Raw genomic sequence first — 24,356 nt, forward strand, 5'->3', positions numbered from 1 at the left:
CTGGAACCCAGGAGGTTCCACCTGAGGATGAGGAGGTCCCTTCCGACCCCACCATGATGGGGTGCAGAGACAACCGTAGCCACCAGGGGGTGTACGGGGCCAAGAGGGGAAGGGGAGTGGCTAAGGGGCGGGACGTCTCCCAGCTCCGCCCCTGCCCCCACCCCTTCCCCTCTTGGCCCCTCCCCGTCGCACGTGCGCGGCAGCCCCCGTGCGGCGCTGTGACGTCACGTCGTATGTCAGCGGCGGGAGCGCCCGCAGCGTGAGGTCATCGCACAGCGCGGCCCCGGCCCCGGCCCGGCCCCAGCGGCCGCGGCGGGCAGCAGCAGCAGCATGGCGGAGGAGGCGGAGGATCCGTCGCCGCGGGTGGGAGCGTGGTTGCCGGTGCTGGTGGAGCAGATGGTGAACGACACGCTGGTGGTGACTCTGAGCTGCGGGGAGCGCCGCTTTACCGGCGTCCTGCTGGACTGCACCAAGAAGTACGGCGCAGGAGGGAGGAAGGGCAGGGGGACAGCTGGAACCGGGGGGGTGGGGTTGGGGGGAGCCTCCGCGCTGCCCCCCGCTGCCAGCCCCTTTGTTCGCTTGGCATGGCCCTAAGGGAACAAAGCGGCCCCGGGGCGCGGGGCCTGGCCCGGGGTGGGGGGTGGCGGTGCCGGTACCGTCCCGCTTCCGCCGGCACGCAGGGTAACGCCGGCGCCCCGCCGGCCCGTCCGCGATGACCGGCGAGGCTGTGCCGTGCCGCTGCGGCTCTCCGGGGGCAGGCGGTGGGGCCAGCCGCTGCCCCCGCAGCCGGCTCGGGGTGAGGTTGTCCCTGCCCCTCGCTGCCCCCCTCCCCCCCAGCCACTCGCTCCCGACCCCGCAGCGCCGCGGCCCGGCCGGGTGCCGGAGCTGCCCGCTCTGCCCGAGCTATCCGAGCTGCCCGAGCTGTGTGCGCTGCCCGAGCTGCCCGCGCTGCCCGAGCTGTGTGCGCTGCCCGCGCTGCCCGAGCTGTGTGCGCTGCCCGAGCTGCCCGAGCTGTGTGCGCTGCCCGAGCTGTGTGCGCTGCCCGCTCCCCTCCGCCGACCTTGCGCTGCCGCAGCCCCCACCTGGCCGGGCCGCCTTGGGGAGGGGGCTGCAGTCCTTTCCTCTTTCTTCCCTCTCTGAAGCCTCCTGGGGGTCCCCATCCCCTTGTGACCCCCTCTCCCCTCCGTGCAGCCCAGGCTCCACGGCTCTGCCACTTCGGGCCGTGGCTTCCAGAGGATCTTGGAGGATCTCCTGCCTGGTTTAAGGGTTTGCTCTGGCAGCCGCAGAGGCCCTGGTCCTGTCCCCGTGTGGTGTCACCCTGCTCCGGAGAGGTCATGGTCTCCTCTGAGGTGCAGAGAGGCCTTTTCCTAACAGCATGCATCGAGGGCCTGGGCTGCAGGCTGGGGAAGCGCTCAGCAGATGCCTTGTTTCGAAACAGCACCAACTTTTCAAACCATTTTCGATGCCCTGGTGGTTGCAGGGCTCCCCAGGGTGCCAGGCTCAGGAGAGGAAGGGGCAGCTACTGCCTGCTCAGGTCAGTGCTGGGGGGACACAGCCAGCTTCACCTCAGCAGTTCATGGCAGACCTACAAAGCGAGGCTCCTGAACTTCATTCCTGCAGTTTGTTTAGTTTGATGTGGCTATCTCAGGAAATTGGAGCCAGATTTGCAGCAGTATTCAGGCATCTGACTCCATTAGGAGCCTGTAAACCCTGCCTGGTGTCTGGTTCCAGCCGAAGCACTGAGAGGTGGGCAGCTTTTCCCTCCCTTCCCAGAGCCAGCTCCTGCTGGCTTCACTCTCCAGTTGTCTTCCCTGTACTGACAACGTGCACTTTTTTAACCTTGGTTTTTTTTCTTTCCCTAACTTTGCTCTAGAATTGTTTTTTATTCTGCTGTTGTTCTTTTTGCCTCCTCTGCCCCCACTGGAGCCAAAAAGGACCAGACAGGTGTTGCCTCCCAGGCTTTCAGGTGCTTCTGGTGCTGACCCAGCCATAGCTCCTGTGGTCTGATCTCTGCTGAGGGGGGAGGGCAGCAGGCAGCCTGTGAGCACCAGCAGTAGAATTGGCTCTGAGTGCTGGTGCTTGTTCTGCTGCTGTCCCATGAGCTAGGAGACCCTGTGGGTTGGCTGGGGGCTGCCTGCGGCTGTGGTAGGGATGTTGGAGCAGCATCCTCCTGTCTGACCCAAAGTGGAGTGGGGAAGGCAGAAGGAAAGGAGCTTGCTGATGTGTAGCACAGCTTCCCCATCTCTTCTCAACACCCCTGTAGTTGTCATCTCTAGGGATCAGACTTGTCTGAGGTGAAAGGTGACCTTCAGATGGGATCAGCTATTCCCAAGGTTACAGAGAGAAGGGTTTTTTGCTGTTGCCTCCAGTTGCCTTCACAGGAGCCTGTGAGTGAGTCACTGGTATGGGGGCACTGCTGCAGGTAGACATGGGAGGAAAAGCAGTGCTGGGGGCCACCTGGCACTGCATTTCTGTCACAGTTTCAGGGCCATGCTGGAGCAGGAGCACATTCAGCTGACTCTCCAGAAGTCCTGGGTAGATGTCGTGGCTTCCACTGCAGGGGCTGTGTCTCATCCGTGGTGGTTCCTGAGTGTTGGCTGGCCTGTCATCACAGAGTCCCAGCATGGTGAGGGTTGGAAGGGGCCTCTGGAGCTCAGCCAGTCCAACCCCCCTGCTAAGGCAGGGGCACCCACAGCAGTTTGTCCAGGATCACGAGGTCCAGATAGGTTTGGAAGCTCTCCAGGGAAGGAGATGACCAAGCCTGTGACACGTAGTGCCGAGGGGATGGAGCCAGGCTCTGCTCAGTGATACCCAATGACAGGACAAGGGGCAGTGGGTGGAAGTTGAGGCATAGGAAGTACCATGGAAACATGAGGAAAATTTTCTTCACTGTGAGGGTGAGAGAACACTGGAGCAGGCTGCCCAGGGGCTTGTGGAGTCTCCCTCTATGGAGATAGTCAAAAGCCACCTGGATGTGTTCCTGTGTGATCTGGTGTAGGTGGTCCTGCTCTGGCAGGGGGTTTGGACTGGATGAGCTTTCAAGGTCCCTGCCAGCTCCTGACATTCAGTGATTCTGTGTGTGATGTAGCCAACCAGCAGGAGGACAGCGCTGTGCATGAGGGGAGGGCCTGGCTCCTGGTGGACCATGGTGACTTCAGACGAGCGTGGAGAGCATGCTGGAAGCACCTCCTCCACTGCATGTTTGGGATGTGGTGGAGAGAAGGCCTCTTGCTCTTCAGTGTGACAGCAAAGCCCAGGGGGCAGTCTGCTTGGCATTGGAAGGTGAAGGTTGAGATGTGCCCCAGAGGCTGCAGGGATTTGTCAGCTTGCTGCTGAGCTTCCAAGGCTCCGTAACAGATATAGAATCATAGAATCAATAGGGTTGGAAAAGACCTCAAAGATCATCAAGTCCAACCTGTCACCCAAAACCTCATGACTACTAGAGCATGGCACCAAGTGCCATGTTCAGTCCCCTCTTGAACACCTCCAGGGATGGTGACTCCACCACCTCCCTGGGCAGCACACTCCAAGGGCCAACAACTCTCTCAGGGAAGAACCTTCTCCTCACCTCGAGCCTATATGTGGCAGAGGTGTTTGCCCTGCTCCTCCCTGCTGCCCCATTGATGAAGCAAGGTCTTGCTGGCCTGTGCCTGGTTCCTGCTTGCTCTGCCAGTACCTCCTGGGCAGTTGGCAGTGCCATGTGGGTGATGCTACCCTGCTAGAGAGGGGCAGGACTGGCAGGAGAAGAGCAGCTGGCATTGTTTTACCTGTGCAAAAAGAGAGGAGGGCCCCAAAAGAGGGCAAGCCTGTCTGGTGGCTTTGTGGTTTTTTTCAAACAGGGGTTGGCATGGCCTGGAGGATGAGTCTGTAGTATGTAAAGGGGGGAGGGGGCCAGGAGGATGGAGACAGACCCTTCTCACTGGTGCCCAGCAACAGGACAAGGGCCAGTGGGCACAGACTGGAACCCAGGAAGTTCCATCTGAACAGGAGAAGAAACTTGTTTGGTGTGAGGGTGCTGGAGCCCTGGAGCAGGCTGCCCAGGGAGGTTGTGGAGTCTCCTTCTCTGGAGAGATTCCAACCCCACCTGGTCACTGTGTTCCTGGGCAAGCTGCTGTGGGTGCCCCTGCTTTAGCAGGGGTATGTTGGACTGGATGATCTCCAGAGGTCCCTTCCAACCTCACCATGCTGGGATTCAGGGGTTGCAAGCAGGATGAGCTCATACCCTGCAGTATCTCCTGTTGCTTGTGATCCTTGCACGTGTGCCTATGCCCTGAACTCCCAAGCTCAGGCCCCCTCACCTTGGCTGGATTTGGGTCAAGCAGGTAGGTAGTAGAACTACATCAACTGCATTCAGATGTGTGCCAGCATGGGAAGAGCTCCTGAGATGGGTATTTCTGCTTGTGGTGAAAGAGCTTCTCCTGGAAAGCCAGGTGTGCCTGATGGAACATGTCCTGTTGTGCAGTGGGTGGAAAGGCTCTGGAGCAGGATCCTCTGAGGAGGAGCTGTGCCCACGTGGAAGGCGGCTGCGGGCTGCTGAGGGGGCGGCTGCTGGCTTACGCTTTCCAAAGGTAGGACTTCATCTCTCCTGGCTGGTGGTGGGAAGTCCTCTAGCCCTGCTGGGAACCAGGGCTGGAGGAGCCTGAGGCAGCTCAGTCTGTTGGTGCATCCCTGCCAGGAACATGCAGTGTGGAGGGACAGAGAAGCCAAAGGCAGCCTTGGGTGGTAAGAGAGATCTGTGTGTGGCTTCTCAGGAGCTGCTTTCCTTCCCTCTGTGCCTGACAAGTAGGACCAAGGTGCAGAGTCTTGTGGGGAGGTGGGCAGGGCCTCAGAACCCTTCTTACCTCTGCCCAGACTGGAGAAGGGATGGCTCCTCAGTACAGCTTGTTTCTTGGCCTAAGGAGATGCTTCCAGATCAAAGGAAAGAACTAGAGGTCCCTCAGGAGTGAGTGTGTCCATCACCTGGCTGTGGTGTGAGGCAGGGGTGCTGTGAGACCCTGCACTATGGGGTCCCAAGCTCAGAACCAGCCAGGAGGGTCTCAGACATCCAGTCACAGAATCACAAAGTTGTTTAGGCTGATAAAGACCTTTAAGAGCATCAAGTCCAAGTGTTATCCTAGCACTGCCAGCTCACCACCAAGCCATGTCCCTCAGCACCACATCTCCATGGCTTTGAAACCCTTCCAAGGATGGGGACTCTACCACTGCCCTGGGCAGCCTGGACCAGGCCTTGACAACCCTCAAGGGGAGCAATTGTTCCTCATGTCCAACTTGAACCTCACATGGGGCAGCTTGAGGCCTTCTCCTCTTGCCCTGTTGCTTGTTCCTTGGGAGAAGAGACCAACCCCCACCTGTCTCCCACTTCCTTTCAGGGAGTTGTAGAGCCAGAGGGTCTCTCATCAGGCTTCTCTTCTCCAGCTGAACAACCCCAGGTTTCTCACAAGACCTATTCTCTCCTCAGGTCAACACCCCAGCTGTGTCTCCTGTAGCACCCTGAGCTGTGGCTGTGTGGAGCAGAGCTCTGCCTGGTGCTGCTGGGTGCCATGGTGGGATGAAGCATGCAGTGCTGAGCCACCAGCATCAGTGTAGGAGCATCCTAGTTGTGCTACAGCAGGATTTGTGGAGCTCATCTGTCTCTGTATGGCCATGGCCCTCCCTGACAAAGCCTCTACCTGGCTGTGTGGAAGCTGCTGCCATGGGAAATGAGCCTTAAGCTGCTTTGTTGTTCAGCCTGGCCGTGGTGTAATCCCTCAGACAGGGCAGGTGGTGTTTTTTATAGCATCACAGACTGGTTTGGGTTGGAAAGGACCAATAAAGGTCATCTAGTCCAACCCCTCTGCAGGCAGCAGGGACATCTGCAACTAGAGCAGGTTGCTCACAGCCCCAGACAGCCTGACCTGCAATGGTTCCAGGGATGGGGCATCTGCCACCTCTCTGGGCAACCTGAGCCAGGCTTTCACCACCCTCAGGGTCACAACATTTCTTCCTTCTCTCTATTCTGAATCTCCCTCTTTGATTTCAAACCATCACCTCTTGTCCTATCACAACAGGCCCTGCTCAAAAGTCTGTCCCCAGCATTTTTCTCATCCCCTTTAAGCACTGCAAGGCTGCCAGAAGGTCTCCCTGGAGCCTTCTCTTCTCCAGGCTGGACAGCCCCAAGTCTCCTAGCCTGGCCTCACAGCAGAGGGCTTCCAGCCTTCAGATGATTTTTGTGGCTTACTCTGGACTGCTCTTCATAGTATCATAGTATCATTCAGGGTTGGAAGGGACAACAAGGATCATCTAGTTCCAACCCCCCTGCCGTGGGCAGGGACACCCCACACTAGATCAGGCTGGCCAGAGCCTCAGCCAGCCTGGTCTTAAACACCTCCAGGGACAGGGCCTCAGCTACCTCCCTGGACAACCCATTCCAGGGCTTCACCACTCTCATGGTGAAGAACCTCCTCCTCTTGGACCATTGGTCCCTGATTCATCTTTAGACTGAAGAGCTGCTGAACTGTTGCCCCAGCACAGGGTGATGGCTGGATCTGGGTCCCTGCTCTGGGGCTCTTCCTCATTGTCTGGGGCTTTTTCCCTGGATGTTTGTCCTCAGTCTGAGCTGGCAGGACCCCAATCTGAGAGGCTTCTGGTTCAGATGGCTTCACAGCCACTTCTCTGAAGTGACTGTCAGGAGCTGTCATGAGGTTCAAGCGAGCCTTAGTCCAGGGCCATGTGGTGGCAGGTACCTGAACAGAGGCTCACTCCTTGCCCTAGTGGGCTCATTTTGGAGGGCATTGGCCCACACTTCATGAGGCCAGGGTGTGCAGGAGCACATTCTTGTGGTGAAGTGGAACTGCTCAAACCTCAGCAGGTCATGATGTCCTGTCACCTGAACTTTACAGATGTAAACCATCCTGTGAAGTTAACCTGTCAGTGCTTCACTTCTGCCATGCAAGAAGCTCCATGATGTGTCAGATCCTTGGGAAGGGGTAGAATTGATGGACCTGCCTGCTTGGAGCCAGGTAGGGGGTCCTGGTAGCTGAGAAGCTGGACATGAGCCAGCAATGGGCACTTGCAGCCCAGAAGCTGAGTGTCTTCCTAAGCTGCATCAAAAGCAGTGTGGCCAGCAGATGGAGAGAGGTGATTCTGCCCCTGCTCTGCTGAGACCTCACCTGGAGTACTGCATCCAACTCTGGAGCCCTCAACACAGGAAGGACATGGACCTGATGGAGAGGATCCAGAGGAGTGCCACCAAAATGATCAGGAGGCTGGAGCACCTTTGTTACAAGGACAGGCTGAGGGAGCTGGGGTTGTTCAGCCTGGAGAGAAGAAGGCTCCAAGGAGACCTAACAGCAGCCTTCCAGAAAGGGGCTACAAGAAGGCTGCAGAGGGACTGTTTACAAAGGCCTGCAGTGATAGGACAAGGGGCAATGGTTTGAAGTCAGAGAAGGGCAGATTTGGATTGGGTGTTAGGAAGAAGCTCTTTACCATGAGGGTGGTGGAACACTGGAACAGGCTGCCCAGGGAGGCAGTTGAAGCCTCTTCCCTGGAGATACTGACGGTCAGGCTCGACAAGGCTCTGAGCATCCTGATCTAGTGCTGGCTGTCCCTGCTGAATGCAGGGCAGGTGGACTAGATGAGCTTTGGAGGTCCCTTCCAACCCATTCTGTGTTTCTGTAACCTGTCCTTGCCTGCAGGAGCAGAGGGAGCTGGGCTGGTGTCCACGTGAGGAGCAGAAGACTGGTGGGGTTTCTGGTGTGACTAAATCATAGTTTCATTGCATGAAGAACCCAAATTTATAGCCTGAGTTTTGGAAGGGAGGCTGCTTCCAGTTGTTTTATGGATGGTGCTGACATCCCTGGCTGCACAAACTGTGCCTGCTTCCTTGGATGTCATTTGAAGGGCACCTACAATCCCAGTTGTCTCTACTTAAGAAACCTCTTGGAACAAACCCACTCTGTTCCAGATTGGGCACTTTCAGTGGCTTAAGCCTCTTGGCTCACTAGGATTCAAACTGGGAGCTTCCCAGTTCAACCTACCTGTCATCTAACCAGCAAGTTCTTGCTCTCTTGCCCTCTGATGATGGGAAGAGACTATACAGAGTCCAGGTAACTGAGTGGTTTGTTTTGTTCCAGAGCAGGGGAAGGCCTGCTCTTGTCTCTGTTCTTGCATGGCTCATCAGCTTCTGGTGATGCTGGTTTCTGCAGGTGTTCCTGGGAAGGAGACATCTTCTCCCCTGCTCCTGGTGAGGGCAGGTGATGTTTTCAGGGTCTTTCCCCCAGCAAAGCTTTGTGGCCTGAAGGCAGAGTGAGGTAGGTGTGAAGAGTGTGGGTGCTTGTGTGGAGGAAGAAGGATTCACTCCATAGAATGGTTTGGGTTGGAAGGGACCTCCAAAGGTCATCTAGTCCAACCCTGCTGCAGTGAGCAAGCCATCAGCAAGCCCATGCTATAGTGGCTTTGTGTTTCTTTTGATAAGGGGCTTGTGTGGGTGCCTTCAGCTTCTCTTTGGTGCCCTTCTGCATGATGATTGCCAAACTCCTCCTTCTGGTAGCACCACCAAGAATCTGAGTACAAGTTGGAGCAGGTCCAGGAGAGGCCACAACAATGATCCCATTTTTAAACTCAGAGGGAGATTTAGAGTGGAAAGAAAGGAGAAATGTTTGACCCTGAGGGTGATGAGAGCCTGGCCCAGGTTGCCCAGAGAGGTGGGAGATGTCCTATCCTTGGAACCAATGCAGATCAGGTTGTTTGGGGCTGTGAGCAACCTGCTCTAGTTGCAGGGGGTTGGACTGGATGACCTGGAAAGGTCCCTTCCCACCCAAAGCAGTCTGTGGCTAGTGGCTGGGAGGAGGAGGATGGCTGGTGAGGAGGAGGATGCAGCATCCTGAACTAAAGCTGACGTTTAGTTGGCAACTGTTTTTCATCCCCTCTGTTTTCCATGCTCCTCTCCACAGCCTTTTGTGATCATTATAAAAGCTGAAGCACTGTACTGGTGGTGTCCTCTCTGCAGAAGGATCTCTGGAAAGCCAAGACAGGGCATGGCCCATTCCCAGTCAGCATTCCAGGGCAAATACTTGTGCAAGTGCTTTGTTAGCTTCATATTTCTAATGTCAGGCCAAGGGCATGAATTCTGCTGCAGAAATCCAAAGATGTGACTTGTGGTTGTGACTTGGTGTTTCAGAGGAGTTGCTCTTGCCAGTCTCTGTGCAGGATACCAGAGCCAGGCTTCGGTAGCCTGAAATGGGACTTGGCATCACCAGGCCTACACCATCATCATTAATCTTGCTGCTCTGCAGTGGGTGGAGCATTCCTTATTTTAACAAATCAAGTGATGTATGGAGGGCCCTGGGGGCAGAGCAGCAGAGCTGTGTGCTGGTGAACCTTGGCTGGAAAGTGTCTGTTATCCATCCAAGTCAAGGTGTTCAGATTGTCAGTGAGAAGCTGAAAAATCAGCCCTGCAAGTACAGTGTGAAGAGAGAAGGTTGAAGAGCTCCCAGAGGGTTTCAGTAATCTGTATCACAGCCCTCCTCAGGGCTTCACCTGCCTGCTGGCCAAGTAAACTGCTATGTGGGGTATAACTTGGAGCTTCTTGGAGCAAAACATTGTGCAGAGTTCATGGAAGTAGAATCCTGGAATGCCAGGTTGGAAGGAACCCCAAGGATCACCTGCTCCAACCTTTCCAGGTAACAGTAGAGTTGAAATGAGCTGGCCCAGCACCCTGTCAAGCTGAGTCTTCAAACTGCCCAATGGAGGGGGCTCCACCACTTCCCTTGGGAGATAATTCTCAAGTCCAACAGTTCTCATTTTCTTCTGGAGTCCAATGGGAATCTCTCCAGCAGTAACTTGTCCCTGGATTTTGCTCTCCATGCATTTTCTGTCAGCTTTCCTAAGGTTTTGTTGTTTCCAGCAGCAGAACTGCCTGCCCTGTCTTGAACACCAAGGGACAAAGTTGTGTCCTTGGGCTGTTGAGGCTGTGGTAGGGTTTGTGTTTGTTAGTTTGGCTTGGTCTGGGGGCTTTTTTGTTTTTAAACAAAGTGGTGTCTTTGCTGTGTGCTGTCTTCCCAGGGAAGCATCTTTCATAGAATGGTAAGGGTTGGAAGGGACCTCTGAAGATCATCCAGTCCAACCCTCAATACCAAAGCAAGGTCACCTAGGGCAGGTCACACAGAAATGTATCCAGATGGTCTTGAAAGTCTCCACAACTTCTCTAGGCAGCCTGCTCCAGGCCTCCAGTACCCTCACACCAAACGAGTTTCTCCTCCTATTGAGGTGGAACCTTCTGGGTTCCAGTTTGCACCCATTGCCCCTCATCCTATCCCAGGACACCACTGAAAATGCCCCCCACCCATCAGATATTTGTAAACATTCATGACATGCCCTCTCAGAGGTTTCAAACATTCTGACTCTGTCTCTCCCCCACCCCGTCCTTCTCGCCCTGTCTAGGTCTGGGCTCTTTTGCCTCCCGTCCTCCCTCCCCAGGCCCGAGGATCCTCACGCCAATGGTGCCGCCGACAGCGGGGACGCAACGCAGAGCGCGACGGAGCCGCACCCCGACGGCCAGCAGCCCCCCAAGGGCAGGGGAGATGAGCAGGTGCCCCCTCTGCTGCCTGCCCCACCAACAGGCAACCTCCCCCCTTACCCACCCTACTTTGAGGGAGCCCCCTTCCCCCAGCCGCTCTGGCTGCGGCACACGTACCAGCAGTGGGTGCCTCAGCCACCGCCGCGGACCATCAAGAGGACGCGGCGGCGCCTGTCGCGGAACCGCGACCCGGGCAGGCTGATCATGAGCACCATCAGGCTGCGGCCCCGGCAGGTGCTCTGCGAGAAGTGCAAGAACACCCTGAACCCCGAGGATGCCGGTGCCCCCCGGCAGAGCGCCAAGACCAGGAGGAGGCTGAGCATCCAGGACAAGGAGCAGAAGAAGCACGGCGACTCCGACTACGCGGAGAAGAGGAACAAGCGAGAGAAGAGGGAGGATGAGAAGTTCTCTGGGGAGCTGGTGCATCGCACGCCGGTGATCAAAATCTCCTACAGCACTCCGCAGGGGAAAGGAGAGGTGGTCAAGATCCCTTCCCGGGTTCACGGCTCCGTCAAACCCTTCTGCCCAGAGCGCGTGCTGCAGAACGGAGAGGAGGACCAAGAGGAGGACAGAGACTCGGAGCGGTGTCGAGAAACCAAATGCTGCCTGGAGAAGTCGCCGGGCGGGCAGCTGGCTTCCATCCCCAAGCTGAAGCTGACGCGGCCAGTGGCCGCCAGCACCGAGGCGCCGCCCCCCAAGATCCGGCTGAAGCCTCACCGCATCCATGACGGGCAGAGCGTTTCCATCTACAAGGCGGAACTCATCGACGAGATCAACGTCCTGCAGGGCAGCCGGGACCCCGACCCCGCCGCCTTCTACAACGACGAATCCGCCGACAGGAGCTTGGCCGAGATGTCCTCGGGGAGCTCGGGGGAAGACGACGACTTCAAGCGGTTCCCCCAGGGTAAAGAGGGGCACGAGAACCTGGCCTTCCTGATGAACTACCGCAAGAGGAAAGCGGACTCCTCCAGCTTGTCCGTCTGCAGCAACGACAGCTTGGATGAGTCCAAGTCCTCTAGCTCGGAGGTGATGTCTCCGGAGCTGTGTGACTTTCTGCCCGGCGACGAGGCCTCCGTCTCTTCCTCTTCCAAAGACGAGCGCAAAGTGGTGCCGCCCCTCACCGTCAGGCTGCACACCCAGAGCGTCGCCAAGTGCGTGACGGAGGATGGCAGGACCGTGGCCGTGGGGGACGTTGTTTGGGGTAAAATCCACGGGTTTCCGTGGTGGCCGGCGCGCGTGCTGGACATAAACCTTAGCCAGAAGGAGGACGGGGAGCCCTCGTGGCGAGAGGCCAAAGTGTCGTGGTTCGGTTCTCCCACCACCTCCTTCTTGTCCGTTTCCAAACTCTCCCCCTTCTCCGAGTTTTTCAAGCTGAGGTTTAACCGCAAGAAGAAGGGGATGTATCGCAAAGCCATCACGGAAGCCGCCAAGGCCGTGGAGCACCTGACTCCGGAAATCAGAGAGCTCTTAACGCAGTTTGAGACATAACCTGGCCTCCGGTATCAGGTGAGTGCTTGCTGGGCTGCTGCTGCCTCCCGGGGACAGCCTCCTGCTGGGTTTTCGATCTGCGCTCTGCCGCTTCTCCGCCTGGGCGTTCCCATCGAAGGCTGCGGCTGACAGGCGTCCAGCCGCAGTGCTTGCAGGTTAGTTGGTGGTGGTTCTCCATGAGAACCTCCTGGAGCGCCTCTCCTAGGGGGACAGGCTGGGAGAGATGAGGTGGTTCAGCCTGGAGAAGAGAGGGCTTCAGGGAGACCTTTTGATGGCCTCACAGTGCTTAAAGGGGACGCGAAGAATGTGGAAGCATCTCTCCCCAGAGCTGCTTCGGCAGGAGGGTGCAGCGTTCCCTGCAATGGATTCTGAAATGGTGCTTTGGAATGAAAGATGGAAATTCAAGAGGGCTGGAGCTCCTCTGCTGTGAGGCCAGGCTAAGAGTTGGGGTTGTTCAGCCTGGAGAAAAGAAGGCTTCAGGGTGACCTTTTGGTGGCCTTGCAATGCTTAAAAGGAACAAGGAAAAAAGCTGGGGGCAGATTTCTGAGCAGGGCCTGTTGTGACAGGACAAGGGCTGATGGTTTGAGTTCAAAGAGGGAGATTAAGAATGGAGAGAAGGAAGAAATGTTTGCCCCTGAGGGTGGTGAGCCTGGTGTTTGCCCCTGAGCCTGGCTCAGGTTGCCCAGAGAGGTGGGAGATGCCCCATCCCTGGAGCCATTGCAGGTCAGGCTGTCTGGGGCTGTAAGCAACCTGCTCTAGGTGCAGAGGGTTGGGCTAGATGACCTTGAAAGGTCCCTTCCCACCCCAAGCAGTCTGGTTCTGTGATTGTGTGCTGGAAGGATTGTGTGTTGACACACTAGTTCTAATCCTGCTGTAAAGCAGCAGGGCTGTGATGATCACTGCTTGTGCCAGCTGAGGGGGCAAAAAGGATGCAGCCTCTGCCATGGCACTTCACCACTTGAGTACCTTGAAGGGTTTGATTGCTTGAGTTGTTACTCCATCCCAGTAAGCCTGGCTGGAGTAGATAATCAGTGTGTGCCCCCTCCCTGGAAGGTGTTCAAGGCCAGGCTGGACAAGGGCTTGAGCAACCTGGTCTACTGGGACATGTCCCCTGCCCATAGCAGGACAGGTGGAACTAGATGATCTTTAGGGTCCCTTCCTACCCAAACCATTTCATGAAACTCTGAATCCTGTGTGCTGAGGGTGTCTGGAGAGGTGGACACTGGAACAGCTGAAAATGTACAATGCAGTAGCAGCATTGGAGCTTCATTCTTGATCTCACTTCTTCAGCTGCTTCTTAGTTCTGGCTCAAGACTTCATCATAAGGAGAACATTTGGGTTGGGCCCAGGTTCCTGTTAGCCAGAGCTGGAGTATAAACAAACCTGCTGCCCAGAATGTGCTGTTCTCTCTGTGGCCATCCTGGTCAGCATCCATTGCTCCTGCAGGAGCAGGGCTCCACTTCAAGGTGCAGCAGAGTTCCTCCTGAACTCTTTGCTGTGCTGTTTGGGACAGCTTGGGCAGAACAAGTGTTGTCACCATTTCCTGATAGCTGGCTTTGCTGCTGGGCCCCATCTGGTGGCTTCTGGGCAGGGAAGTAGCAGCTAATAGTAGAATCACAGAATGGTAGGGGTTGGAAGAGACCTGGAGATCATCAAGCCCAAACCTTCTGCTGGGGCAGGATCACCTAAAGCAGATCACACAGGAACACATCCAGATGGGTCTGGAAAGTCTCCAGGAAAGGAAACTCCACAACCTCTCTGGGTAGCCTGCTCCAGGGCTTCAGCACCCTCACAGCAAAGTTGTTTCTCCTCATCTTGAGGTGGAGCTTCCTGTGCTCCAGTTTGTATCCACTGCCCCTTGTCCTATCACTGGGCACCATTGAAAAGAGCCTGGCCCCTTCTTCCTGACAGCCACCTTTCAGATGCTTCAAGGCAGTCAGTTTGGCCATGCCAATCAATCCATGTGGAGTGGAGGCTATCGCAGGAGAACCTCTTGTGCTTTGTGTTCACTTCTGGGATGCCTTCCTGTTTAATCTTGGAGCTGTGTAAGCTTCAGGTTCCTTGAGCCAAACATCTTCCACAACTGTGAGCAGCCCAGCTAAGGTATGGTGTTACAACAGGAGGTTTTCTCCTGCCTGAGGTGTTGTACTCAGCTGTGATGGGTGTGTGGTGTGGGGTGCTGGCACACTTCTGGTCTGGATCAGAACCTATCACCAGGGGTGGACCCTTCAGGGCTGGTGTGACCTCACACACATGGTGTTGGAAATGAGCAGTGGATGGAGCTGCAGATCCAGCTCTGAAGGAGAGCCATGTTTCCATAGGCCACCCTGCCCCTGCTGCAGGAAACACATCAGATGGCAGGATCAGGGGCTTCCCAAGTGGTACAGAATCATAGAACTGTTTGGGTTGGAAAAGACCTCCAAGGTCATCAGATCCAGCCATCAGCCTATGTTCACCATGGCCACTAAACCATGTCCCCAGGTGCCATGTCCACACATTTCTTGAACACCTCCAGGGATGGTGACTCCACCACCTCCCTGGGCAGCCTGTTCCAGTGCCTGACCACTCTTGCAGCAAGGAAATTGTTCCTAATATCCAGCCTAAACCTCCTGTTGCTCCAACCCCTTACTCAGTGGTAAGAATGATGATCCATGCAGGTACTTCCTGCAGTGCCATGAGACTGGGGGACTCATTTTGCTCTGTGGTCTTCCTGAGCAGCAGCTCAAGACAGATCCTCCCTCCTTGCCTACAGCCCTCTCAGGCAATGAAGCTTCATTAAAACTTCTGGCAGGTTTTCATACACACCTCTGCAGCAAAGAAGTTTACAGTCACAGAAGGCCAGGTTGGAAAGGACCCCAAGGATCATCTGCTCCAACCTTTCTAGGTAACAGCAGAGCTGAAATGAGCTGGCCCAGCAGCCTGTACAGCTGAGTCTTCAAACTGCCCAATGCAGGGGACTCCACTGCATGCCTTGGAAGGTGATTCCAGTGTCCACCTATTCTCAAGGGGAAACATTTCCTTCTGCAGTCCAATGGGAATCTCCCCAGCAGTAGCTTGTCCCCATCACCTCTTGTCTTTCCCATGGGACTCCTTGTACAAAGGGAGTCACCATCCTCCTGATAGCCACCCTTTATGTCCTGATCCATGGCAGTAAGGTCTCCCCTAAGCCTTCTCTTTTCAAGGCTGAACACAGCCAGCTCTCTCAGCCTGTCCTGCCATGTCAGCTCTTTCAGTCCCCTGATCAATCTCCTGGCCCTTCCCTGGACACTTTCCAGCCTTTCTTGTGCAGCAGGGACCCAGACTGCGCACAGCAGTGTTCATGTTCATGTGCTTCTGCACTCTGGAGAGCCCTTTACTCTTCCTCTCTCTTTGTCCCCACACCCCCAGGCTGTGGAACCATTAAAGTAGAACAGACCAGCTTCTGGAGGTCCTAATTTGGCTGCCCTTGGCTTAGCAGCCTCTCAGAGTCAGCAGCCATGCCCTGTGCAGCAGAGCCCCAGCTGATGGCACACTGCTATATATAGCAGCTCCAACGTAAGGGTTGGAACCTTGGGTGGTGACTTCACCTCCAAAGAGGCTCAGGGTGTCTCTTGCCAGCAGGTTAGGAAGCAGCATCACTCACTCTGCTTTTTCCCTTCTCCTCTTCTCCCCTGCTCTGCCAGTGGCATGGAGAGGCTGCTCACATTGTGCAAAGCTGTGCTGGTGGTGGCTGTGGAAGCTGAAGCTTCAGAAACACCTGCCTGGTTACAAGGAACATTTCAGCCCAGCAGAGGAACGCTTGAGATGTTTCTTGGCAGGGTTTCAGGATGCTGCAGTCAGCTCAAGCCAAGCTCCCAGCTTAATTACTGGTTCTGAGTCTTCCTCCCAGCAGCTTGGAGCCAGCGTCTCTGCATGCTGACACAAAGCAGGAGAACCAGTCCCAAACCGGTGCCTGTGTGCCCTGGCACTGGGTGTCTGCAGCAGGGACTGTGGCACCCTGCAGATCCCCCTGCTCCCCCGAGCCCTTGCGCTGGGCCCGGCACCGTGCTGGGCCCGACACCGTGCTGGGGGACATCCGTGCTGCTTCTCCCTCCCTGTGCCATCTGCTGCCCCTTTTCCCTTCTCTCCTGGGTGCAGGGTTGGACATGCCAGGGGCCATGCATTGTGCTATTTCTGACTGCACAGGGGCTCTGCAGATGCCCAGGAACACGATCTGCTTACGTGAGCTGGAACTTCAGCTGCCAGAGGAGATTTGTGTCAACCAAAGAGCTTAGCAGCTCCCTTAGAAGCACAGCAAGCTGCTTCCTGGACTGAGGGTCTCCAAGCCCCATCTGGAGCATTTGGCATCTGCTGGTTGCAGTTTTCAGTCCCCATCTAGAGCTTTAGTTGTGCTAGCTGAGCGTGGCCACGGTGGGCAGAGCCCCTCTCTGAGGTGTGGCTGCCCTGCTGCCTGCTCTGTGCTGGCTGCATCTGTGCAGGAGCAGGGTCTGTGCTGAGGGACCAAGGTGATGGCTGCTTTTTGTGGGGTGTGCAGAAGGGCAGGCTCAGCAGAGCAGCTCCATCCCCAGCATGGCTTCCCAGGCTGGGACAGGCAGGCTGTGTCTGGGTGGTGGACAAAGAGCAGAGCCTGGAAACTTGTGTTCGTTGAAAACTTTTACAAGTGGTGTGAAAAGGAAGTTTCTGCAGCTTTTGGTGCTGTATGAAGTTCAACAAGGCCAAGAGCTGAGTCCTGTACATTGGTCACAACAACTCCAGGGACACTCCAGGTTTGGGGTAGAGTGGCTGGAAACTGCCTGGTAGGAAAGAACCTGGGGGTGTTGGTCAGTAGTAGCTGTAGATGAGCCAGTGTGTGTCCAGGTGGCCATGAAGGCCACCAACATCCTGGCCTGGATCAGCAATGGTGTGGCCTCCAGGGTAGGGATTGTCCTTCTGGTGAGGCTGCACCCTGAGTCCTGGGTTCAGTTTTGGGCCCCTCACCCCAAGAAGGACTCTGAGGGGCTGGAGCAGGTCCAAGGAAGGGCTGGGAAGCTGGTGAAGGGTCTGGAGAACAGGTCTGGTGAGGAGCAGCTGAGGGACCTGGGCTTGTTCAGCCTGGAGAAAAGGAGGCTGGCCTTCTACAACTCTTGAAAGCAACTTGGAGCCAGGTGGGGGTTGGTCTCTTCTCCCAGGAAACAAATGATAGGACAAGGGGAAATGGCCTCAAATTGCCCCAGAGGAGGTTTAGGTTGGACATGAGGAACAATTTCTTTGCCAAAAGGCTTGTCAAGGCCTGGCCCAGGCTGCTGTGGATTAGCCAAGCCTTGGTCATGCACAGGCAGTGCTTGGCTCCTGGGGCCTGGTGACAGAAGGGGTGACACATTAAGGTTTCCTGTTTTAATGCTGATGTGTTAAAGGTAGGACTTGGAACCCAAAACCAGAGAGCAAAGCTCTCAGAAGGTTGCAGGCTTGCAGTGTGGTTTTCCAGCCTGATCTGTGGATTGCTTTCTTTCTGGCTGTCACTGGGATTGAGGTGGGAGGAGTGTGTGGGCTGAGTGTCAGACTGAATGCTGCTGAGGAAGGGCTTCAGGAAGGCCTTGGCTGGGTATAAACCTCAGCATATCAGCATGAGCAGGAGCTCCTTTACTTGGAGGGTGGCAGAGCACTGGAGAAGGCTTCCCAGAGAGGTGGTGGAGTCTCCTTCTCTGGAGACTTTCAAGGCCTGCCTGGACATGTCCCTGTGTGATCTGCTTTAGCTGATCCTGCTCTGGCAGCGGGGTTGGACTCCAGAGGTCTCTTCCAACCCCCACCATGCTGTGTGTGATTCTGTGTGGCTGCCTGCCTGTGTTCCTGCCAGCTGGCTGAGGAGGAGCTGGTGCTGCTCTCTGTTCTACACCCACCTGGTGCAGCTGCTTTGCTCTGTGGGTGCCTGTGCAGTGGGTCACTGATGTACCCTTGCATGTCCTGGGGTTGCGGGCACCTGAAACAGGCTGCTTCTGGCTGGCAGCAGTGACAGATGGAGTTTAACACCTTGACTTCTGGAGGCCCTGCACCCCAAGTCTCCAGCTCTTCCATCAGCTGGGAAGTGCTGTCCCACTTCTGGTGTGGTCCTTGCCCCAGACCAGTCTGAAGCTCTCTAGTATGAGGGTGGTGAGACACTGGAACACGCTGCCCAGAGTGGCTGTGGTACCCCTCTCCTGGAGGTGTTCAAGGCCAGGTTGGATGAGGCCTTGAGCAAGCTGGGACAGTGGGAGGTGTCCCTGCCCATGGCAGGGGGTTGGAGTAGATGATCCCTTCCAACCTAAGCCATGCTGTGATGATTCTAGCTGGCTGCTGGCACAATGTCCATCTGGTGTGCAGGGTGAGGACTGTGTCTTCTGCCCATCCCAAGGCCACTGGAGCTGGTGCCTATGGGCAGTAGAAGGCTCTTTGTGCTCTGTTCCCCATGGATGCAACATGGAGTGGGGGTCCACATGTGGCTGCTCCACCTGTGCAAACAGTTGCCACTCATCTCACCTCCACAGGAGTCACCAGTGCTCTCCAGCATCATGTGCCCAGCCTTTCCCACCTGGACCCTTCAGCTGCCCTGCTGTACAGAACATCTCCAGGGCCCAGGGTGGTGTCTCTGGAAGGGAGGAGCTGGGCAGTGTTTCAGTCAAGGCTTTTTTCATGGAGCTGATTGATTCCTGGAGTGGATGTGTGTGACTGATGGACAGGTCCTGGTTCAGCTGCATGAGATGGAGGATCAGAGACTTGATTTCCTCATGAAGCACATCCCCTGCCTGCTCTCTGCAGCTGAAGAGATGAACTGTAGCTAAATTGCTGGTTTAGCTTCCCCTCTGATGGATGGCTTGCTCTGCTTTGCTTCAAGCTGGTAAGCTGAGCTGTCCCTTCCTGCCAAAGCTGCCCTTTCTGGAAGCAGAAAGCCCTCAACCTTGGCACAGGGCTTTTCACTGCTCAGATGATAGAGTCTGATACTGGAGAACACAGCTCCAGCCTGTACCAGTCAGATGGGTACCGGTGCCTTGGGAGTTGAGGTGGTTCCACCCCCCCCATCTGGCAGGTTGGTGAAAGCAATCCACTGACCCCCAGCCCTTCTGCTGCAGTTGGAAGGCACAGGAAGGAGGGACTGTCCAGAGCACTTCCAGCACTGGCCTCTCTGCCCTTCCCTTCGTGGCTGGGGCTGGTCCCATCTTTAGAAACAAAGCCCTGCAGGAGCCACTTGGCTGTCTGTCAGAGGTCTTCTAGGTTCCATGGCTCCTGTCCCTCCTCCTCAGGGCCACAGGAGGATAGGACCTCTTGAATGCTTTCTCCATGAGAACAAATTTGTTTGGTGTGAGGGTGCTGGAGCCCTGGAGCAGGCTGCCCAGGGAGGTTGTGGAGTCTCCTCTGGAGAGACTCCAACCCCACCTGGCCATGGTGATCCTGGGCAAGCTGCTGTGGGCTCCCCTGCTTTAGCAGGGGGTTGGACTGGATGATCCCCAGAGGTCCCTTCCAACCCCACCTTGCTGGGATTGTGTCATCTTCCTGAGCTTGAGCCAGGGCTAGCTCACTGCCTTTCCACCCCCCTGTGGAGAATGCCTGGGAGAAGGCTGCTTTGATGGTGCTCAATTAGCCTGCTGTTAATTGAATTATGATTAGAAAATATTCCTCCAAGTTGGCTGCTCCAGTGGAGAAAATGAGCAGGCTTCTTGTGCCATCAGTACCCAGCCTGCCAGGACATGCAGGCTGAGAGGGCTGGGGCTGCTGGGATAGGGAGGGTTTCAGTGCTGCAGCACTCCAGGGCTTTCCAGAGAAACCATCTGTAGGAGATGAGTTTCCAGACCTCACCCTGTGCACATGTGGTGTGTCTCTTGGTCTTCACTTGGAGCTGATCCCTGCCTGCTGGTGGTACAGCCCAGCAGCATGTCCAGGAGCCCTTTCATCAGTGCACATGGCACTGTCATAAAGGCAAAAGGCCCAGCAGGGGAGTGGATGGGGTGCCAGGGATGCCCTGTGCTTATGGTGCCTCAGAGGTCAAAGTGTGAGCTCCCCAGGCGAGGGCAGAGCAGGGTCTCCGCCACCCACATGCCTTGGGGAGGGCACATCAGCTTTCTGCACTCTGCTGCAGGGCTCAGGCCTGACTTTGTGAATGGCTTTGTTTGATCCAAAACTTGGTGCTTTTGGGTGTAATGGAGCACTTGGCTTCAGGAGACCTTGCTTGGCTTTCCTTTTGACACAAAGCTCAGCACACAGGGGCCTGAGCAGCTCTGTTCTGCCTACATTGCTTGTACGTGTGTCAGGTCTACAGCAGCACCCAGAATGTTCCAGCTGCTGCTCCTTCTGGAAGATGTTTGGCTTTCTTTAAACAGAATGCCACCATGGTGAGTTTGGAAGGGACCTCTGGAAATCATCCAGTCCAACCCCGCTGCTAAAGCAGGAGCACCTACCACAGCTTGCCCAGGATCTGTCCCTGCTCTCTTCCATCAGTGTAGGAAGCTGACAGGGGGCTTGAGGACCCATCAGAGATGGCATTGTGCTTTATGTCTCAGCAGGGGTGGTAGTTCTGTTCTGCTGACTCTAGCTGTGTGGAAGAGCAGGAATGGCTGGCAGCAGAAAGGAAAAGTCAAGTGGAATCAAGCAAGGAGAAGAATGTAATTTGAAGCACCCCCTGAGGGCTTGCCCTCTGCCCCATTACAGAATGGAGGCATTCTGCACCTGCCCCTCAAGGTGTTTCTGTGAGGTGGGAGATGTGAATTTGTGTTCTGCTGAATGTGGGATGAGAATCAGATGCTTTCTGCAGAGGACACTCTCCTGCAGTTTGAGGTCCAGCTTTGCTAGGAGGAAGGCAGCAGACAGCCTCTGTGGGCTCACTGGAGAGGGCCTGCAGCTGTCTGCTGAGCTGGAGTGCACAGGCAGTGATCAGGAGAAAGGAGGTGTGGAGCTTTTTCATGCAGAAGAATCTTACACTGCCTGCTCTCCCCAGCACCTTCTCCTTGTCCAAGGAATTGGACATTTGTCAAGTCCTTTTTCTCCTAGGCTGTTTTTCCCAGGGGGTTGATCTCTGAAGTTTTGTAGCTTGAAATGAGAACATCTGAGGGACTGTCACTGTGTTTCTCCTCTTGAACCCATGGTGAGACCTCTCCCAGGAGGTTGCTCAGAACAGACCCTTGAGATCTGGCAGTGGTGGCCCCTGCCCCTTCCTCAGCCCTGGGCTGCAGAGTGTGGTGAGTCTGTGCTGGGGACAATCAGCCTCCCATCCACACAGAGCTGAGGCTTGGACACTGCAAGCTGTGGAGCCTCAGCTGCTCTGAAGCAGTTTGATGTTTTGCTGGTAGCACCAAGGTTCAGGTCCCAGAGGAGGGACTCCCTGATCTTGGCTCCCGGCGAGCAGCCGCAGCTGGTGCCTGGCTCTGCCCTCGCACGGGGAGCAGCCTTCGCTGGGAGGTTGCTTGGTGTCATTCTTCTGTTGTGATGCTTCCTTCCTCCAAGTTTGAAAATCACAAAGACTGGCCCCAGGGCTTGTTGCTGCCTCCCCAACAAGGAAATGCATTTTTCCTGTTTAGACCAAACATTCTCCGTGTCTGCTCTGGCTCTGAAGGGTTGGCTGTGGGCGAAAAACCATCTGGGGGGTGTCGTGCCCAGTCCAGGCACCTCACTAAGGTCTGGGTGGGAGGAAGGGAATAAAACTTCATCAGCATTTATTGAATGTTCATAAATACCTGAGGGCTGGGTGTCAGGAGGGAGGGGAGAGCCTCTGCTCAGTTGCACCCTGTGATAGGACAAGGGGCAATGGGTATAAACTGAGGCACAGGAGGTTCCACCTCAACATGAGGAGGAAGTTCTTCACTGTGAGGGTCACAGAGCACTGGAGCAGGCTGCCCAGGGAGGTTGTGGAGTCTCCTCCTCTGGAGGCTTTCAAGACTCATCTGGATGCATTCCTGTGCAACTTGCACCAGATTCTAGGGTCCTGCTCTGGCAGGGGGGTTGGACTCGACGATCTCCAGAGGGCCCTTCCAACCCCTAACATCCTGTGAGCCTGCAGGGGAGCTTGCTGTGTGCCCTGGGAGGTCTCACAACCCAGCAGAAGCCACATGGAGAGGTTCTCCTGCAGGGCTGAGTGAGGACTGTAGGTGACAGAGGCTTGTTGTGAGACAGCCCACTTTCTGAGCAGTGGGATGGTTCTGCTCACTACTGTAGGAGCTGGTGAAGCCCAACTGCAGTCCTCTGGAGTGGAATTTTCAAGGCAGATGTTCAGGGTGCACTGAATCAGCTCTTTGAAGTCTCCATTGTTTGGGCAGCGCTGAAGGTCGCTCTGGAGGCCGCGTCGGAGCAGATCAGCGTCGCGTTTGGTCCTGTGCCCACAGGAGAGCTGCTGGAAATGTGGTCATCTTCCTGTGTTTGGTGTCAGTGTGCTGGGCTGATTGTGCTCTCTGTAAGACAAAACACTCAGCTGCCAGGGGGTTTTAAAGGTCTTTGATCTTTTGCCTTCCAGCACTAACCCCGTTTGTCAGGGACACGGATCTGAGCCCATGCGTCCCGTGGCTCTGACTCGGCCACGTTGGCTGATCTGGCACGGATGTGTCTGAGGGCTGGTCAGGCATTGGGACTGACTCAAGCTGGATTGGGTCTGAGGTGTGGTGCTGTGATGCTTTTGCAGCTGAAAAGCTGAAGTGTAAGTCTCCATGCTGGTTTTTCGTTCCTGTGTCACTGAGTTGTTTCCCGTGTCTCCTGTGTGTTGTTTCCAGTGCGGCCTGCCCTGGGTGATCCTGCTCTGGCAGGAGGGTTGGACTGGATGATCCTTTGAGTTCCCTTCCAACCATTAACATTCTAGGATTCTGTCTCCTGATTGCCTCATTTGATCTTGAAGGCAAATGGATCCTTCTTTTGAATGCTTCCAAGTCAAGTTAATCTGTAACCTGACTTACAGGGCTAGTTCAAATACCTCTTCCATGCAGGGACACAGATGAGGACTTCCCTCTGAAGATTTTGCTTTGATGATCACATCCCTCTTCAGGAGATGCATCTCTCAAGCCTGCCATCTGCCCTCAGTGGATGGTGAGGAGGCCAGATGACAGTAGTGTAACACATCAGGCATGGGTAGCTCCATCACCCTCTGGTGGTTTGGAGTGGGTGGCTTTGCCCTTCTGAATAAGCACCTTGTGTGCCTGTAGTGCCTGGAGGCTGCTCAGTTGTGATCTGGTGCCTGAGAGAGTCCAGAAGAGGCTATGAGGATGATCAAGGGACTTGAGCATCACTTCTGTGAAGAAAGACTGAGAGACCTGGGGCTGCTTAGTCTTGAGAGGAGAAGACTGAGGACATCCTAGTGGATGTCAAGATGAAGGTACCAGGCTCTTTTTGGTAGTACCCAGTGGCAGGACAAGGAACAATGGGTAGAAGCTAGAACACAGGAGGTTCCATCTCAACACAAGGACACACTTTCTTTATGGTGAGGGTGACAGAGCACTGGAGCGGGCTGCCCAGAGAGGTGGTGGAGTCTCCTCCTCTGGAGACTTTCAAAACTCACCTGGATGTGTTCCTGTGTGACCTGCCCTAGGTGATCCTGCTTTGGCAGGGGGCTTGGATTGGATGATCTGTTCCAACCCCTAACATTCTGTGATCAGGGGTTGGAGCACCTCTGCTACGAGGACAGGCTGAGGGAGCTGGGGTGGTTCAGCCTGGAGAAGAGGAGGCTCTGGGGAGACCTAATAGCAGCCTTCCAGTACCTGAAGAGGGCTACAGGAAAGATGGGGAGATGAGAGACTGTTTAGAAAGGCCTGCAGTGACAGGACAAAGAGCAATGGCTTCAAACTAGAGAGGGGCAGATATAGACTAGATGTTAGGAACAGGTTCTTTACGCTGAGGGTGGTTGAGCACTGGAACGGGTTGCCCAGGGAGGTGGTTGAGGCCCCATCCTAGGAGACAGTCAAGGTTAGGCTTGACAGGACTCTGGGTGATCTGATCTAGTTGGGGATGTCTCTGCTGACTGTGGGGAGGTTGGACTGGATGACCTTTGGAGGTCTGTTCCAGCCTGGACCATTGTATGATCTTCAGAGGGCTGTGTGGGAGGGGAGCAGTGCGTGGTCCTTTGAGAGACACCGGCCATCCCGAGGGCTCCACAGTGCTGCCGTGGCACACACTTGCTTCTGCAGCCTGAAATGAGCTGTGGCCTGGGGTGGGAAGAGTGAGGGGCCCAAGGGGAAGGAGGCAACATGAGAAGGTGTCATGGCTGCTCAGCTTCTTCATCCAGCCGTGACTCCTGCGAGCACCTGCGAGTGCCGGGGCGGCAGCCGGCATCTTCAGCAGCGGCAGGTACTTAGAGAAGCTTCGGCTCAGCTTTGCTCTCCAGGGGAAACTAATCCTATTTTCTGGCCTGTGT

At 55.7% G+C, this 24,356-nt stretch overlaps 1 protein-coding gene across 2 annotated transcripts in view; it reads left to right on the top strand.

The window, feature by feature from the left end:
* Positions 1-223: 223 nt before the first annotated feature.
* The window catches only part of PWWP2B (PWWP domain containing 2B), a 58,505-nt gene continuing 34,372 nt past the window's right edge, over positions 224-24,356 (top strand). The window contains exons 1-2 of one of the 2 annotated variants that reach the window (XM_068140276.1): positions 224-476; positions 10,420-12,061. In XM_068140276.1, the coding sequence (XP_067996377.1) occupies positions 331-476; positions 10,420-12,043 (1,770 nt within the window). In that variant the 5' untranslated portion in view covers positions 224-330 and the 3' untranslated portion in view covers positions 12,044-12,061. The remainder of the gene's footprint in view (positions 477-10,419; positions 12,062-24,356) is intronic. The other variant, XM_068140275.1, reaches the window with a different exon arrangement.

This window comes from Melanerpes formicivorus, unplaced genomic scaffold (genome assembly GCF_026170545.1).
Source record: "Melanerpes formicivorus ecotype bairdi unplaced genomic scaffold, bMelFor1.0.p_v2 SCAF_6, whole genome shotgun sequence".
NCBI lineage: Eukaryota > Metazoa > Chordata > Aves > Piciformes > Picidae > Melanerpes > Melanerpes formicivorus.